The 15156-nt window shown below is 45.9% G+C and overlaps 3 protein-coding genes across 11 annotated transcripts; 1 reads left to right on the forward strand and 2 right to left on the reverse strand.

Annotated features, from left to right (window-relative positions):
- Positions 1–796: 796 nt before the first annotated feature.
- LOC123181495 (putative pentatricopeptide repeat-containing protein At1g16830) lies at positions 797–9645 on the reverse strand. Of its 7 annotated transcripts, none has more exons than XM_044593766.1 (4): positions 7387–9645; positions 7133–7298; positions 1920–2834; positions 797–1052 (listed from the first exon to the last, which is right to left on the reverse strand). In XM_044593766.1, exon 1 carries the CDS (start codon positions 9455–9457, stop codon positions 7580–7582), a length of 1878 nt encoding a protein of 625 aa, XP_044449701.1. In that variant the 5' UTR covers positions 9458–9645; the 3' UTR covers positions 797–1052; positions 1920–2834; positions 7133–7298; positions 7387–7579. The 7 variants fall into 7 exon arrangements, with proteins under 7 accessions (XP_044449701.1, XP_044449700.1, XP_044449699.1 ...); XM_044593765.1 differs by having other exon boundaries at positions 7133–7304; XM_044593764.1 differs by having other exon boundaries at positions 7383–9645.
- On the forward strand, positions 1930–6734 carry LOC123181494 (cellulose synthase-like protein D1). Its single transcript, XM_044593762.1, has 4 exons — positions 1930–2792; positions 3707–4523; positions 4602–5654; positions 5739–6734. The coding sequence occupies exons 1-4, from the start codon at positions 1930–1932 to the stop codon at positions 6444–6446; spliced, it is 3441 nt and encodes a 1146-aa protein (XP_044449697.1). The 3' UTR covers positions 6447–6734.
- Positions 9646–10250: 605 nt separating the features above from the next.
- LOC123181497 (26S proteasome non-ATPase regulatory subunit 13 homolog B) lies at positions 10251–14233 on the reverse strand. Of its 3 annotated transcripts, none has more exons than XM_044593770.1 (7): positions 14036–14233; positions 13668–13841; positions 13020–13466; positions 12803–12883; positions 11946–12142; positions 11757–11856; positions 10251–10756 (listed from the first exon to the last, which is right to left on the reverse strand). In XM_044593770.1, the coding sequence occupies exons 2-7, from the start codon at positions 13812–13814 to the stop codon at positions 10571–10573; spliced, it is 1158 nt and encodes a 385-aa protein (XP_044449705.1). In that variant the 5' UTR covers positions 13815–13841; positions 14036–14233; the 3' UTR covers positions 10251–10570. The 3 variants fall into 3 exon arrangements, with proteins under 3 accessions (XP_044449705.1, XP_044449708.1, XP_044449707.1); XM_044593773.1 differs by having other exon boundaries at positions 14054–14105; XM_044593772.1 differs by lacking the exon at positions 14036–14233 and adding an exon at positions 13981–14000.
- Positions 14234–15156: the final 923 nt, after the last annotated feature.

Consider the following 15156-nt stretch of genomic DNA (forward strand, 5'->3'; position numbering starts at 1 on the left):
CCACTATCCACCGCAGTCGCCATTGTCCAGCGCACAATGCATTTCTTCTCCCCCTCCCTCTGCTAGCTCTTAACCCTGTGTGCTAAGTGCAAGTGCTAGCTCTTAATCATACCCCATGCGGGCAACCAAACACCATGTTCATGTGCCGCTTGGGCCAATGCAGGCAACCAAACAAGGTGCACTTGTGTATTACCTAATGCAGGGAGCTAGATGCAAGCAACCAAACAACCTGCAGACGTCGCATATGAGGCTGCATTTCAAGAACCTGGCTGGAGATGGGCATGCAACGCGGCTACTGTTTCAAGCGGCAACCAAGCACGCCCCTAGTGCTGGCTCAAGCATATGCATCACAATTTGACCCGAAAAATCAATGAAGAGCTATATCACTTTCCCAGACTCAGAAACCACCACATTCTGTGGAAGACGAGGGTGTGCCCATATATTACGATTTGGGAAATTAAATTTGCATAGATTTGATCATGTTATAAAACGTGAGACGGAAACAAGATTGGTCGTGTGCGCAACTCGCAGGATGCATGTGAAGTAATGCCATGCATGTTGTTGATACTTGAAAAATTCGACAGAGTTGACCTCTGGAACGTGTTATCTTTTCTCAGAGTATCCGTGCGTTGGTTGCTGAAGTGGCCTCGCGCATGCATATTGTCAAAATTTATGGAACCCAAACCCGTGTGCAGGTGTATGGGCATGGGAGAAGCAAAACAGAGCGTACGTACGACAAATGCTCAAGTCTGGCACAGGAAAAATAATGTAGACACCAGAAAAAAGAATCATGACAGGCATGAAATTGCATGATTTGCATGTAGAGCGTATAAAAATGAATCTATTTATACATATCTTCTTTTCTACGTATTTGTCCATGAGTGGAATTTGGCGGTTGGATTGCAGGGTGTATGATGTCAGTGAGGAGTCGGAGTAGCGAGCACGATGCATTTGGTTGATGCTTTGACCACGAGCCTGGACGTTTGTTGCGCGAAGCTACCCACCGTGTGTTGGGGGGGTTGACTAGGTTTTCACTGCACGACTTGGGCCCTCTGGTGCAAAGCAAAAAAGACAAAAACAAATTACACGGTCAGTGTCTAGGTGAGAAAGACATCATTGACTGATTGACAAGGTAAAACCAAGTTGCAGTAATAAGGATGGTAGTGGCAGATGTATAAAAGAATTAGTAAAAGCAGGTATCAGGTGTGGATGATTAAGTTATACTGTAATTAAGCAAGCAGGCATCCATCGGTATGAACGGGACTGATGATTGCATCGCATGTATGGTATGAATGTATGCATCATGCATGAGCACCGAGTAGTCGTGCGCCCCTCTCCTTGGCGCCTCCCCAGTCTCGACGCACCTCTTCGATTCCACTCCAGTTGGCTGATTGGATGGAACCATTCAAATACAGCCATGGGCGTGGACGCGCTTCCTCATTACTACCTTTCTTCCATTCCATCGCCATTGCCGCACCACAACAGATGAGGGGGGAAAGGTAACCTTCCTTTGCTCTTGCTCTACATTCCCAATTCGCCTTCCTGATTGCATGCACCCTCTATGTAATCTACTGATTCATCGTTTTCCTTTCCTTACAAAGCAAAATACTCTTGCCATTTATTCTCCCCCTTTTCCTGGAGGAAAAAAAAAAGAGAAACAACCTGCATGCATCCATTTGAATTTCGTTTTTGCGTCACCCAGGCTGCGTTTATTGGTTGTTATGATCTGCCGATTACGATTTGATTTCCTGTATGCTGTGCTTTCCAAATATGTCTTGGCAAAAATAAACCTACAGCGAGACTAATATCAATGTTTTCCTTTGTTTCGTCATATTATTCGTCCTGCAGATCAGCCACAAGATAACAGCATAGCAACAACATCACGAGGAAAAAGAAGAGTCAAAGTAAAGAGCACGTACGGAGGAGGCCATGGGGTCCAAGGGAATCCTCAAGAACAGCGGCTCCAGCCGCGTGCCGCCGCACGGCCCCAGCAAGCCACCGACAGCGCCAACATCGGCGCCGCAGGTGGTCTTCGGGCGGCGAACAGAGTCTGGGCGCTTCATCAGCTACTCGCGCGACGACCTTGACTCAGAGATCAGCAGCGTCGACTTCCAGGACTACCATGTCCACATCCCCATGACGCCCGACAACCAGCCCATGGAGGAGGACGGCACCAAGGCCGACGAGCAGTACGTCTCCAGCTCGCTCTTCACCGGCGGCTTCAACAGCGTCACCCGTGCCCATGTCATGGACAAGCAGGGCCCTGACTCCGACATGGGTCGATCTGGCCCCAAGGGCTCCATCTGCATGGTCGAGGGATGCGACAGCAAGATCATGCGCAATGGCCGTGGGGAGGACATCCTCCCCTGTGAGTGTGACTTCAAAATCTGCGTCGACTGCTTCACCGACGCCGTCAAGGGTGGCCGCGGTGTCTGCCCCGGGTGCAAAGAGCTTTACAAGCACACCGAGTGGGAAGAAGTCCTCTCCAACTCCAGCAATGAGCTGACACGGGCTCTGTCGCTGCCACATGGGCCAGGGGGCAAGATGGAGAGGCGTCTTTCGTTGGTGAAGCAGGGCACTATGAACAACCAGTCCGGTGAGTTTGACCATAACCGCTGGCTCTTTGAGACCAAGGGGACATATGGCTATGGTAATGCCATTTGGCCAGACGACAATGTGGACGATGATGGCAGAAATGGAGTACCAGGGCACCCCAAGGAGCTCATGTCTAAACCATGGCGGCCGCTCACCCGCAAGCTCCAGATTCCAGCTGCTGTCATCAGTCCTTACAGGTGCCATCTTTTTTCCTTAAAAACATGTGCCATTACTGTTACCTGCCAATCAAAAGTTATATGTACGGGTTAATGCCTAAACAAGAAGTATGCTGGCTTACCCACTAACACAAGAATAACGAATCGATTGATTTTACATTAAACTAAAGGAACTGCAGTTTTGCATTACCCTCTCATTAGGCCAACCCCTAATAAAATTGATGGTGTTAAAAAGTGATTAAAGCCAGATGCTGTTAACCTTCACACTGTAGTCTAGCAAAGAGAAATGCTACAAGGAAGCCAAGTAAATAGCCCTACTATACCAATTGGTTTCAATACCAATCAGATGCATATATAGAGTGACTGAGTTGTCAATTTCAGCCAAAGATCATAGTATGTGTACAGACTAGTTAAAAAGTGTGCCTATACAGTAAGCTTGCAATTTTCTTCCAAATACCATAGCATGTGCACACAGACTAGTTAAATGTGTTCTCTGTCACAAAACTTTACAAAAATCCACATATAACAGTTGAAAAGAAAATGCAAAGATCCCACACTTGCATAGTATTCTACTACTTGTTGGTTCAAATTTCAGTTACACAGAAAATATACCGATATTTATTAATACTCCCTCCATTCCAGAATATAAGGTGCACGCATTTTTCGAGATTTAGCTTTGACCATCAATTAAACCAATAATACATAAATCATGTTACTAAAAAATTATACCATTGAAAATTTCTTTTGAATATGAATTTAATGGTATATTTTTATGACACATAACCCACATTGCATTGGTTAAATTTATGGTCAAACTTAAATCTCAAAAAGCGTGCGGACCTTATATTCTGGAATGGAGGGAGTACATGACAACATCTAGGTGCATTGCTATTTTGTGATACCATCCTCTTGTCTGAACTGTCTCTTGCATGCAGGCTCCTTGTCCTCATCCGCTTGGTTGCACTGGCCTTCTTCCTCATGTGGCGTATCAAGCATCAAAATGATGACGCCATCTGGCTCTGGGGAATGTCAATTGTTTGTGAGCTCTGGTTCGCATTGTCATGGGTGTTGGACCAGCTTCCAAAGCTTTGCCCTATCAACCGTGCTACTGATCTCTCTGTGCTTAAAGAAAAGTTTGAGACACCAACGCCGAGCAATCCAACAGGCAAATCTGATCTCCCTGGAATTGATATCTTTGTGTCAACTGCTGATCCAGAAAAGGAGCCGGTCCTGGTCACAGCAAACACAATTCTCTCAATCCTTGCAGTTGACTACCCTGTCGATAAGCTTGCATGTTATGTGTCAGATGATGGAGGGGCACTGCTGACCTTCGAGGCGATGGCTGAGGCAGCAAGCTTTGCTAATTTCTGGGTGCCATTCTGCAGGAAGCATGACATTGAACCCAGGAACCCAGACAGCTACTTCAACCTGAAGAGAGATCCTTTCAAGAATAAGGTGAAGGCCGACTTTGTAAAGGACAGGAGAAGGATCAAGCGTGAGTATGACGAGTTCAAGGTCCGCGTTAACGGCTTGCCAGATTCCATCAGGCGCCGCTCTGATGCATACCATGCCCGTGAGGAAATCCAGGCAATGAATCTTCAAAGGGAAAAGATCAAGGCTGGAGGCGATGAGCAATTTGAGCCAGTGAAGATTCCCAAGGCAACATGGATGGCTGATAGCACTCACTGGCCTGGTACATGGATTCATTCGTCACAAGATCATGCACGTGGTGATCATGCAGGAATCATACAGGTACTGATTCGATGATGATCGCGTAAACACAATTTCTGGTCTAGACCTAGTTATTTACATGTTTCTTCTATATCACAGGTTATGCTGAAACCACCAAGTGACATGCCAATGTATGGGAACATTGAAAAGTCACCTCTTGACTTTTCAGAAGTGGATACAAGACTTCCAATGCTGGTGTACATGTCACGTGAGAAACGTCCGGGATATGATCACAACAAGAAAGCAGGTGCCATGAATGCATTGGTCCGTGCATCAGCCATCATGTCCAATGGCCCCTTCATTCTTAATCTGGACTGTGATCACTACGTTTACAACTCAAAGGCCTTCAGGGAGGGCATGTGCTTCATGATGGACCGTGGTGGTGACCGACTCTGCTATGTGCAGTTTCCTCAGAGGTTTGAAGGCATTGATCCTTCTGACCGGTATGCTAACCACAATACTGTTTTCTTTGATATAAACATGCGTGCTCTTGATGGTCTGCAAGGACCAGTGTATGTCGGCACTGGGTGCCTCTTCCGGCGAATCGCCCTATATGGCTTTGACCCACCTCGTTCCAAGGATCACAGCCCAGGCTTTTGTGGTTGCTGCCTCCCACGACGACGCAAGGCATCTGCTTCCAATGCTAATCCCGAGGAGACAATGGCTCTCCGTATGGGTGATTTTGACGGGGACAGCATGAACCTCGCCACATTCCCGAAGAAGTTTGGAAATTCCAGCTTTCTGATTGACTCCATCCCAGTAGCAGAGTTCCAGGGAAGGCCCTTGGCTGACCATCCATCTGTCAAGAATGGGCGTCCACCTGGTGCTCTAACAATTCCACGTGAAATACTGGATGCATCCATTGTGGCAGAAGCAATCAGTGTAGTTTCATGTTGGTATGAGGAGAAGACAGAGTGGGGCACTCGTGTGGGGTGGATCTATGGATCTGTCACTGAGGATGTTGTGACAGGGTACCGCATGCATAATCGTGGATGGAAGTCAGTGTACTGTGTCACACAGCGTGATGCCTTCCGCGGCACTGCCCCTATCAATCTCACAGATCGTCTTCACCAGGTGCTTCGGTGGGCTACTGGTTCTGTCGAGATCTTTTTCTCTCGGAACAATGCATTGTTTGCCAGCTCCAAAATGAAGGTATATGCCCCTCTAGACTTTCTATTTCTTTCCCTTACTAAAGTAGACTCACCAAAAATATGACAAACCATTTTTTCTTCACAGGTACTACAAAGGATTGCATACCTCAATGTTGGCATATATCCCTTCACATCCATCTTCCTCATTGTCTACTGCTTCCTTCCAGCACTCTCCCTTTTCTCAGGGCAGTTCATTGTGCAAACACTCAATGTCACCTTCCTGACATACCTACTTATCATCACCGTCACGCTTTGTCTCCTGGCCATGCTGGAGATCAAGTGGTCTGGAATTGCACTGGAAGAGTGGTGGCGAAATGAACAATTCTGGCTTATTGGTGGAACTAGTGCTCACCTAGCTGCTGTGATGCAAGGTCTACTGAAAGTTGTTGCAGGGATTGAGATCTCATTCACACTCACATCAAAGCAGGTGGGTGACGATATCGATGATGAATTTGCAGAACTCTACGAAGTAAAGTGGACTTCATTGATGATACCACCTCTCACCATCATCATGGTGAACCTTGTTGCCATTGCTGTTGGCTTCAGCCGCACAATTTACAGCACAATCCCGCAATGGAGCAAGCTTCTTGGTGGAGTGTTTTTCAGCTTCTGGGTGCTTGCCCATTTATATCCATTTGCAAAGGGGCTCATGGGCAGGAGAGGCAGGACACCCACCATTGTGTATGTCTGGGCTGGATTAGTTTCCATCACTATTTCATTGCTCTGGATTGCAATCAATCCTCCATCATCAGCTGCCAATCAACAGTTAGGCGGGTCATTCTCTTTCCCTTGACCCAATTCATGCTGAAGCTTCATAGCTCTTGTTGGATTCACATACTGATTGCTGAAGACAACAGTACAATATTGGGTTCCCTAGCAGGCCAAAAGGGCACTCTATGAACCACATTCTCATAACATGATGGGTTAATCTGCAGCTGAATCCAGATCAAGTTACAACAATTGGCATAGGATATCTCTAGTATATTATCATTATTTTTGGTTGTAATGTTTTGTCAGTATGTCAATAATTTACATTACACAATCTCTCGCATTTGAGCTTAATGTCATTCTTTGGTCACAACTCTTACTATCTTTCTTGACAAAATATGATTGTCATAGCTTACAAGTACCTGACCTTTCGGGATACAACTTCCTACAATTCAGAGTTGGAGCTCACCACTCCTATTCAGACCAATAGCGATATCATAGAAATGTTTGTGCACATTCCATATAATATATAGACATGATAGTGCTAAAACGGATACAGAAATACCATTTTCTTTGTAAAAATAATACATCAACGCAAATTACTAAAAAATGGACTGGGAAATTCCTAAACTGCAAATAGTCAAAAAAAATAAAATTGTGCATTGCATAGTTCAAACTTATGTAACGATGATACACTTTTAAACTATATTCTGAAGAGAATGCATAAGGGTACAATTTGAAAATTGCTGTGAAGAAACAACTAAAGTATACCTGCAATTTCTTTCAAATCTAGCCCATGGGCGGCATTGCAAAATCATTTAGGTGTAAGCCTCTTCAAATATAGTACATCAGCATTGTGTCATGGAAAGATCCAATATTGACAAAAACAGACTGCCTCATTCTCGGTGTCAAATCAAACTGCACATGTCTCACCAACCTGCATCTGAGTAGAACCCAAAGTTATGGATACATTTTAAAATTTATCAACATAATGGTGGGATGATATTCAAAAGGTATGTACCTACGAGGTAAACATCTCTTCAATAATTATGGTAATTTTTGTTGGGCGCTTCAAGGGAAAAATGTTATAGCAAGGATCTCTGTGTGGTAGAAATTCATTTAGAATTTCTCCAGCCTTCAGTATTTTATATTTTGTATCAATTACATCACAAAAGTGCAGATACCATAAACAGCAAGCTTGTTCCATCGAAAAGTAGACTATGAAGCTGAGCATACAAGCAGATCGCATGTTGAGTCAGACACATCACTTTCAGCACTGATAGAATCCTCCAAAACGAATCTATGACCAATTGATTGAGAAAGTAACCAGCAAGTTTTGGTGTTAAGTTTCATGCCTAGATTGAGCATTTCTCTTATCAAAGCTGTTGCCGAACTGATGCGCTGCAATTTCACTAAGAGCACAACTACCACGTTGAATGAGGTACTATCCATATGAACATTGGCGCCTTCCATTTCTGTTAGTAACTGCGTGACTGCAAGCATATCCCTGGCTCTACACAGTCCACGAAGCATTACATTGTATGTACAAGTGTTGGAAGCAACTCCTGAATCCTTCATCTTGTCAAACAAATCGCGAGCCTCTTGAACAAAATGACCTCGGAATAGACCATGCAGAACAATGGTGTAGCACACGTTATCAAGTGCATAATTTTGACGCACAGCCTCCCTGAGAATCCTAAATGCCATTATGTTCTGGCCCCTTCTAACAAGGCCACGGAGGATGGCTGCATGGACGTAGGCGTCTGAATCAAGATTGCTTGTGACAACACTGCGGTAAAGGTTGACTGCATGATCTATCCTTCCCAAGTGACACAAACTATCCAACAATCCAACATAACTGTAGCTGTCTGGCCTGATGCCCAAACCAATCATATCAATGTAGAACTGAAGGGCTTCAGATGGAAACCCTGACTTGCACAGAGCACTCAGCATAGAATTGCAAGCCACAAGATCATAAGAGATATCCGAGCCCAGGATTAACCTAGGGAGAAGATCTATGTTCCGTGACAACTGCAATACCTGAACCAAAGTAGACAAAGTGTATGCATCCGGCTTTATCTGGCTCCCATGAAGATGTAGGTAGATGTCTATGGCCTCATCGTACCTCCTCTCCCTCATCATGCAGTCCATCAGAACATTATACATAACAAGGTCAGGGATGCAACCGTTGGATGCCATGGATCCCAAGAGCTCACTGGCAATGTCATGCCTCCCAGCTCGGAAGAGACCTCTGACAAGCGGTGTGTAAGTCACCACCGTGGGAGAAGAGCCAGAACGCACCATATTTCCCAGGGTTTGACAGGCCTCGCTTAGCCTTCCCTCACTGCACATACGAGCGATGAGACACGTCCACATGGCTGAAGTGAGCTGCTGGCCCGAGACAAGCGCATACGACAGCAGCTGCATTAGCTCGGCCATGGTCCCGGCCTTACTGCAACAGGCAAACACCGAGGCGAGAGAAGTGGCGCTGGGGAGAAAACCTTGGCTCAGCATAGCTGTGAAACAGACGCGCATCCCTGACCAATCCCCGGCTCTGGAGAGATGAGTCAGGACAATGGCATAGGTGAGGTAGTTGGGCGACGGGTTACCCTGCACGAAGCGCAGCGCGTCGTCGGCGCAGCCGGTCCTGAGCAGGACGTCGAGGACGACATTGCGCGCGAAGGCGTTGTGGTGGAAGCCCCAGCGGGGCATTTCGTCGAACAGGTGGAGCACGAGCGGGTACAGGCCCCCGCGCCAGTAGAGCCTGAGCAGGAGCAGGAAGGTGTGGGGCCTGATGGGGCAGCCCAGGCTCTGGAGCTCGCGGAGGAGCGCGGGGGCGGTGCCGAGGCGGGACGCGAGGCGCGTGGCGGCGGGGAGGACGCGGTCGAAGGACGAGGGCGGGTGGAAGTAGGCGGGGCGGCGAGCGCACCAGAGGAAGAAGGAGAGCGCGAGGGCGTCGGAGGGGCAGCGGGAGACGGCGGCCTCGACGATCTGCGGCGAGAGGGCGGGCGGCTGGGGCTGGGGCTTGGCGGCGAAGAAGGCGGCGGCGAGCCTGGCAGGGAGCGGCGGTGTCCGCCTCCGTGCGGCGTGGAGCATAGAAGCAGCGAGTGGGCGGGGATGGCGAGGCTGGCATTGCAGGCGCGAACACGGGCGGGGAGGAGCTCAGTGATATATGCCTAATTGCATGGAGAGGAGAGCAAGCAAGCGCCGCCGGCACGGGCACGGCGGCGGCGCTGCGTTACGTGGGGAGGAAGGAGGCTGAAACGGCAGGCAAACCTCCCAAATACGAGTACTGGACACAGTAACATTTTCTTTTGACTGTCTGGACATAGTAACATTGATGGATCATTTCACATGGTATTTGATGTATGTTAAATCTGTCAAAGAAGCTTATCCAACATCGTTGAGATGCTTTCGGCATATTCAATGTGCATAGCGAACGGTTAAAGTGTGCAGATAATATCAAAAAAGTTCGGGATAGACCAAATTTAACATGAAAGAGTCCGTAAAAAAGATATAAAGGACTGAAATATCACCAAAAAGACTAGGCATATACAGGGGTGCGTGAAGATCTTATGGGCACCTCTAACCAAGTTGAAACTAAAGGCTTTGTTGTTGTTGTTACTATATGTCGAAGTTGCATGGTTTCGTCTCGAGGTTTTACAAGTAGATAGAGTATGATACTGCATTTTGGGTTTATTTATCATGCGATCGAAATTGATGCATGCTTAGCAATGATGCATTACAAGCAATAGCCAAGGGTGCAGCTTTCAGAGTGAGAAACAACAATCTGAAGCTCTTTGATGCAATTAAAAATGAGGCCCACGCGTTGCATCGTTAGAAACCGTACGCAGCCAGAATTCAAAAGGCTCATTGTCTGGCACAAACATAAGAAAATGAGCAAGATTTTCCTGCGTGTCCATGTCCATAGCACAATGAAGAAGAAAAAATGCCAAACCGCTGGATTACAGATTATAAAGTTCAACAGGAAAAAGCTAGTGACGCCCTCTGCCGGTATGATTTCTCTGTTTCGATCCGTGATGATAGAAGCAAGTTACAAGTCCAGACCAATAGGACACCCAAGGCAACAAGTTTTCGTTATCAAGAAAAGAGCAGCTAGCACGCGCAGCACAGCCAGATGGTCTCTCGTTTTACACCGCCGCCTTGCTGACAACCAAAGCCTATTCAGAATCATTTTCGGCCAAGAAGCTAAGCCGCCACGAGATCGGGGGTCTCTGCCTCGATGGACAACAGCGTGGTATGCACTTTGCCTACCCACGAGTCCAGGCGCTCACGCAACGCCTTCACCTGTGGGATGCCAAGTACTCTAGGCTGGACCCACGAAACATGAACCGTGCTGTCAACTTCATCGATGATTCCTTCTATGAGATGAACCTGCAATGGACAGGAAATATGTGAGTGTTTCAAATAGATATGCAATTCAGGGAACTCCACTGCTGCTTCAACTAGAGAGGAAGCACGATTTTGGCTCCCAAGAACATTCGGGGACGGCATTACTACTACTGGAACTGATGCACAAAATCTGGAAAGAAACTGAAACAGATCTTAAGTACTACCTCCGTCCGGGCTTATAAGTACCCTCTTTTGGGCTAAAGTTTGACCATAAATTTATAACTATAAAATGTAAACGACATGTCGTAAAAATTATATTATGGGAAATCTCTCTCAAATACAAATCCAACAATATATATTTTTTGTTTCATATAATTTATATTTTGTCAGGTTTACAGATGGCCAAAGTTTGACCCAAAATATGAGGGGGGCCCAATAAACCAGACAGAGGGAGTAGCACCCAGCATTCTGAAACAGATGGGAAGTAATGCCACGATGGACAGACAATACAAACAGTAGACGTAAAAAAAAACAAGGTACGGGCATTTGTATATACCTCACACAACAACAGTTGGATTTGCAATCAAAACCCAACAGTTTTTAATAGCCCCTAAACAGTACGTCACAAGTGAACAGAAAGGAACTGAATATCAATACAGTAACACATCACGAATTATTAAAAATTGTTGTTCCATAACAACCCACTGTCTAAATATGTGTTGGGTTTTGATTCCCAAGCCATAACATAAAATACTGCAAGCATAAAACAAGAGGCATACAACAAAATACCATAGTTAAAAAAGGCGCGCCTAAGCGAGCGCTTAAGCGCGCCTACGCTCTAGGCGTTGGCAAAACGGATTGCGCATAACTATGCTTAATCTGTGCATAACTGCGCATAAGCATGCGCTTTGGTCAGTAAAGCGCAAGGCGGTGGCAAAACGCACAATTAACGCCTAAAGCTTTTTTGAACTATGCAAAATACACAAGCTTCTATGAACATAACGGAAATCTTATGGCGGAAGAATGTAGGAAATGGAGTTACCGAGAGGCTCTTCATAAGAAGACATTCCACTTTGCTGGTTGAAAGCTTAGTCTGCTTGGCAATAACACTTAATGGGATAGTTCTATCTTCTGATGGCCGGCTAAAGAATGCAACACAACAAAAAATATTAGGAAAAAACACGACAGGAAATGGAGGTGATATTGGAAAGTAATAGCCCAAAAATGGTACCTGAAGATTATCTCCATCAGACACAGAATATTGATCTTCTCAAGCAGTTTCTGTTCATTCTGCACCAATGCAGGCTGTGCACTAAGAGCAGCATTGTGAACCCCACAAAGCTCTTGGTAGAGAGCTAGGTTGCCGGTGTTGAACGCTTGTAACATGTGATAGACCCACTCCACCTTGGTCCCAATAAGACTATTGATCTATAAGGTACAAACAAGAGTAATTTCACTACTTCAGGAATGAGAAGTTTCAAATAGGTTTAACTCAAATCCAGAAGGAACGACGTTCATGTGCTACTAGTCAGCTTGTCTTAAACAGATATTAGTAGTAATATTAGTAGTAGTACACCCAAATTACTTGTCCAAATAAAAGGTAGTTTGCTATATTTATGTTAACCAACAGAATCATCTGTGCTGACAACCATGGTCAATGAGTAAATATAGTGCATGCCTTTGTATACAAAAGGCTTCATAACTGTTCTGTCAAACTTTTGCATAGCTCAAATTTGATCACTCGCCTATAACTGCATACACCAACTAACATAGTTGCCAATGATAATTCAACAATTAATACTGCTATATTTGTGTTTGATACTGTGAAAGGCACCCAGTTTCAGTGGGTACTTCAAAATCCATCCTTTGATACTTGCAGTGTAGAATTCAAGAGAAATTGTCATTTAGTAATCAGGACGATCAAGTATGTGGAAAGATACATGTAACAGCATCCAGAAGCAAGTGGAATAGATGACATACGCATTATGCAAAAAACAAACTACAAATGCGTCAATTCAGGGCTGGGAACAATAAAGTCGTGCACGAACAAGCAACACTTAATTCAACAAAAGGACAAGCAATACTTACAATAGGGTGAGCTAACAATTCCCCGAAGTTGTAGATGTTGTCCCCCAGCAAGGCTGCAAGGGAAAGGTCAAATGCCAAGTCCTGTTTCAAGACAATAGGTATCAAATATACATAGAAATAACATCCATGGCACATTTCAGGCTATATAAAAGAAAGGACTGAATAAAACACATTCTTCTGCTGTACAATCAATGATATTGTTAACTGCAAAACTTACCAGCTTGAATGACTCTGAGAGGGACCCTACGGTTGTGTAGGCCAGATAGAGAAGTGCGTTCTTATAGAACTCAGCAAACTCTTGGAGCGACTTATGGTACTGAGACGATATCCAGTAGAAGCTAGCGTGGACTGTTGGATCCACATCAGTCATGCCATCCAGGGTGGTCTTCCCTTCCTCCAGCAGGTTCTTGCACTCCTTGTGGTTCCCTTTGTCGAGGTGAATTGCCGCGATCTGCATCTTGACGTGAAGGATAGGCTCATTGATCCGCAGCTCCCTGGTCTCACGAAGCTTTGTGATTATCCCCTCGAGGAAGGTGATGGCGGCATCCTTGTCGGGATATTGGCGCGACCCTATGACCGCGAACTGGGCGAGTTTGAGCAAATTGATTTTTGTTTCGAAATCGGAGATGAAATTGTTGTAGAGCTGTATGAGCGTGTCGCCAGTCTGCAGAATAAACAGCAATTGCCGTAGAGACCAAATCAGACCATAATAGCGCTCGAAATCGAATTAGAGCATGTGAGGCGCATGAGTTGTCGCATGCCAGTTAAGGGCGCATCTGGAGCCTGCATCTACATCTAGGTTCTAGGTTCTAGAGAGAAGGGGGGAAGTGGAGGACAGGAGGAGATAGTGGAAGGGGGTAGGTACCTGTGCGGCCGGGATCTGGAGGAATTGGTCGAGCTTGAGGGTGAGCTGGTGCCAGAGCTTGCGCTGGTAGAGGTCGGCGAGGTCGGCGTACCAGTCGGCGAGGTCCGGCCGCGCCTGCCGCTGCGCCTCCACGTACTGCAGCGCCATGGACGACGTCGAGGGGTGGGCCTGAATCTGAAGAAGCCTTTTCCGTTAGGGTTTGGAGAGGGGGAGGGCGACAACCACCGCCAACTAGAATAGAACAAAGAGCAATGCGGCGAGGCGAGGCGAGGAAGATGAAAGTAAAACCCTAGTTTTTTTGGACGATACAAACGAGAAGGGAAATTGGACTAGGCGAGGCGGCAGCGGCAGCAGCAGCAGTAGCTCACCGTGCGACGGATACTTGCCGTGGAACGGAAGGGACCCGGATGGAAATCAATCTACGGGTACGGGTGGAAGAAGCCAAGCCGGACGGAGGCGACGCCAACAAGAGAAGGAGGGGTGGAGACGTGTCAGCGCAGCCTATATTGCTCAGCCAGCAGCCATGCGGCAATGCCACAAGCAGCCCAGCCCAACAAGGGCACAAGCAGCCCGGCCCGATGTGCTCACAGCTATTAATAACTAACCCTAAACATTTAAGTGTCCGTTTGTTTGGTCGAGATGACTAGTTAGAGCAAGTACAATGGAATGACATAGGTGGATTGTAAGCTTTTAAATATTATATTTTGAATGAGTTGGAGGAGAGAGAAGGGAAGCGGACTATTGATTAACAGTCGGCTGCAACACGCGCTCCTAGGCATGTTGTGAGAGAATGAGGTGGGTCATGTCTCAAAAAAGTACTAGTACATGTTTATATGCAACTATTGTACTTGCCGGCTATAAACTTGGCTATAGATGATGTGGCAAAACCATATAACCAACAGCTGGCTGTACTATTAACCATGCTCTTAAGGGTCACCCTTTGCAAAAGTCATTCTCATATTCCCGGCACTGACAAATGGCGCATTGCATGTGCACCACTTAGCGCAACATGAGTGTTTTCTTTTTTTTCGTAGATTCGTTTATTTAAAACGTTTCATCTCTTGAACCATGTGTCCAAATCCTGAACTGTTTTCACCGGTGGATTTCTCGTGTCGAGATCTTTGAAACTATAACTCATGTTAATAGGTTTCGACGAACTCTTTTCATGAAAAACTCAAAGAAGGAAGCACGGTCTTTATTCCACTTTTTTTTCCTTTCCGAAAGCACAACTTCTTGGAGAAGCAAATAGGCACATATTTGCAAGCACTGATTTGTTTCTCGTGGAGGCACATATTAACTTCCACGAAAAAAATGTGGAAATAAAGAACCGTGCTTTCGGCTCTGGATTTTTTGGTTCTTTCCGTGAAAAAGTGGAGGCACATATTTGTTTCCACGAAAAAAATGTGGAAATAAAGAACCGTGCTTCCGACTTCGGATTTTTTCTAGTTTTTCCCGTGAAAAGAGTTTGTCCAAACCTACTACCATGGGG

The sequence above is a fragment of the Triticum aestivum genome, chromosome 1D, assembly GCF_018294505.1.
Source record: "Triticum aestivum cultivar Chinese Spring chromosome 1D, IWGSC CS RefSeq v2.1, whole genome shotgun sequence".
Lineage (NCBI taxonomy): Eukaryota > Viridiplantae > Streptophyta > Magnoliopsida > Poales > Poaceae > Triticum > Triticum aestivum.

Bases quoted from the DNA above. Each gene is read 5' to 3' on its own strand.
- LOC123181494 (XM_044593762.1), top strand. From the start codon at position 1,930: ATGGGGTCCAAGGGAATCCTCAAGAACAGCGGCTCCAGCCGCGTGCCG. The intron at 4,524-4,601 runs GTACTGATTCGA...TCTATATCACAG, and splicing joins ATCATGCAGGAATCATACAG to GTTATGCTGAAACCACCAAG. The intron at 5,655-5,738 runs GTATATGCCCCT...TTTTCTTCACAG, and splicing joins TTGCCAGCTCCAAAATGAAG to GTACTACAAAGGATTGCATA.
- LOC123181497 (XM_044593770.1), bottom strand. From the start codon at position 13,814: ATGGCGCTGCAGTACGTGGAGGCGCAGCGGCAGGCGCGGCCGGACCTC. The intron at 12,884-13,019 runs GTAAGTTTTGCA...GTCTTGAAACAG, and splicing joins TCTCAGAGTCATTCAAGCTG to GACTTGGCATTTGACCTTTC. The intron at 10,757-11,756 runs GTAACTCCATTT...TGTCCATTGCAG, and splicing joins TTCTTATGAAGAGCCTCTCG to GTTCATCTCATAGAAGGAAT.
- LOC123181495 (XM_044593766.1), bottom strand. From the start codon at position 9,457: ATGCTCCACGCCGCACGGAGGCGGACACCGCCGCTCCCTGCCAGGCTC.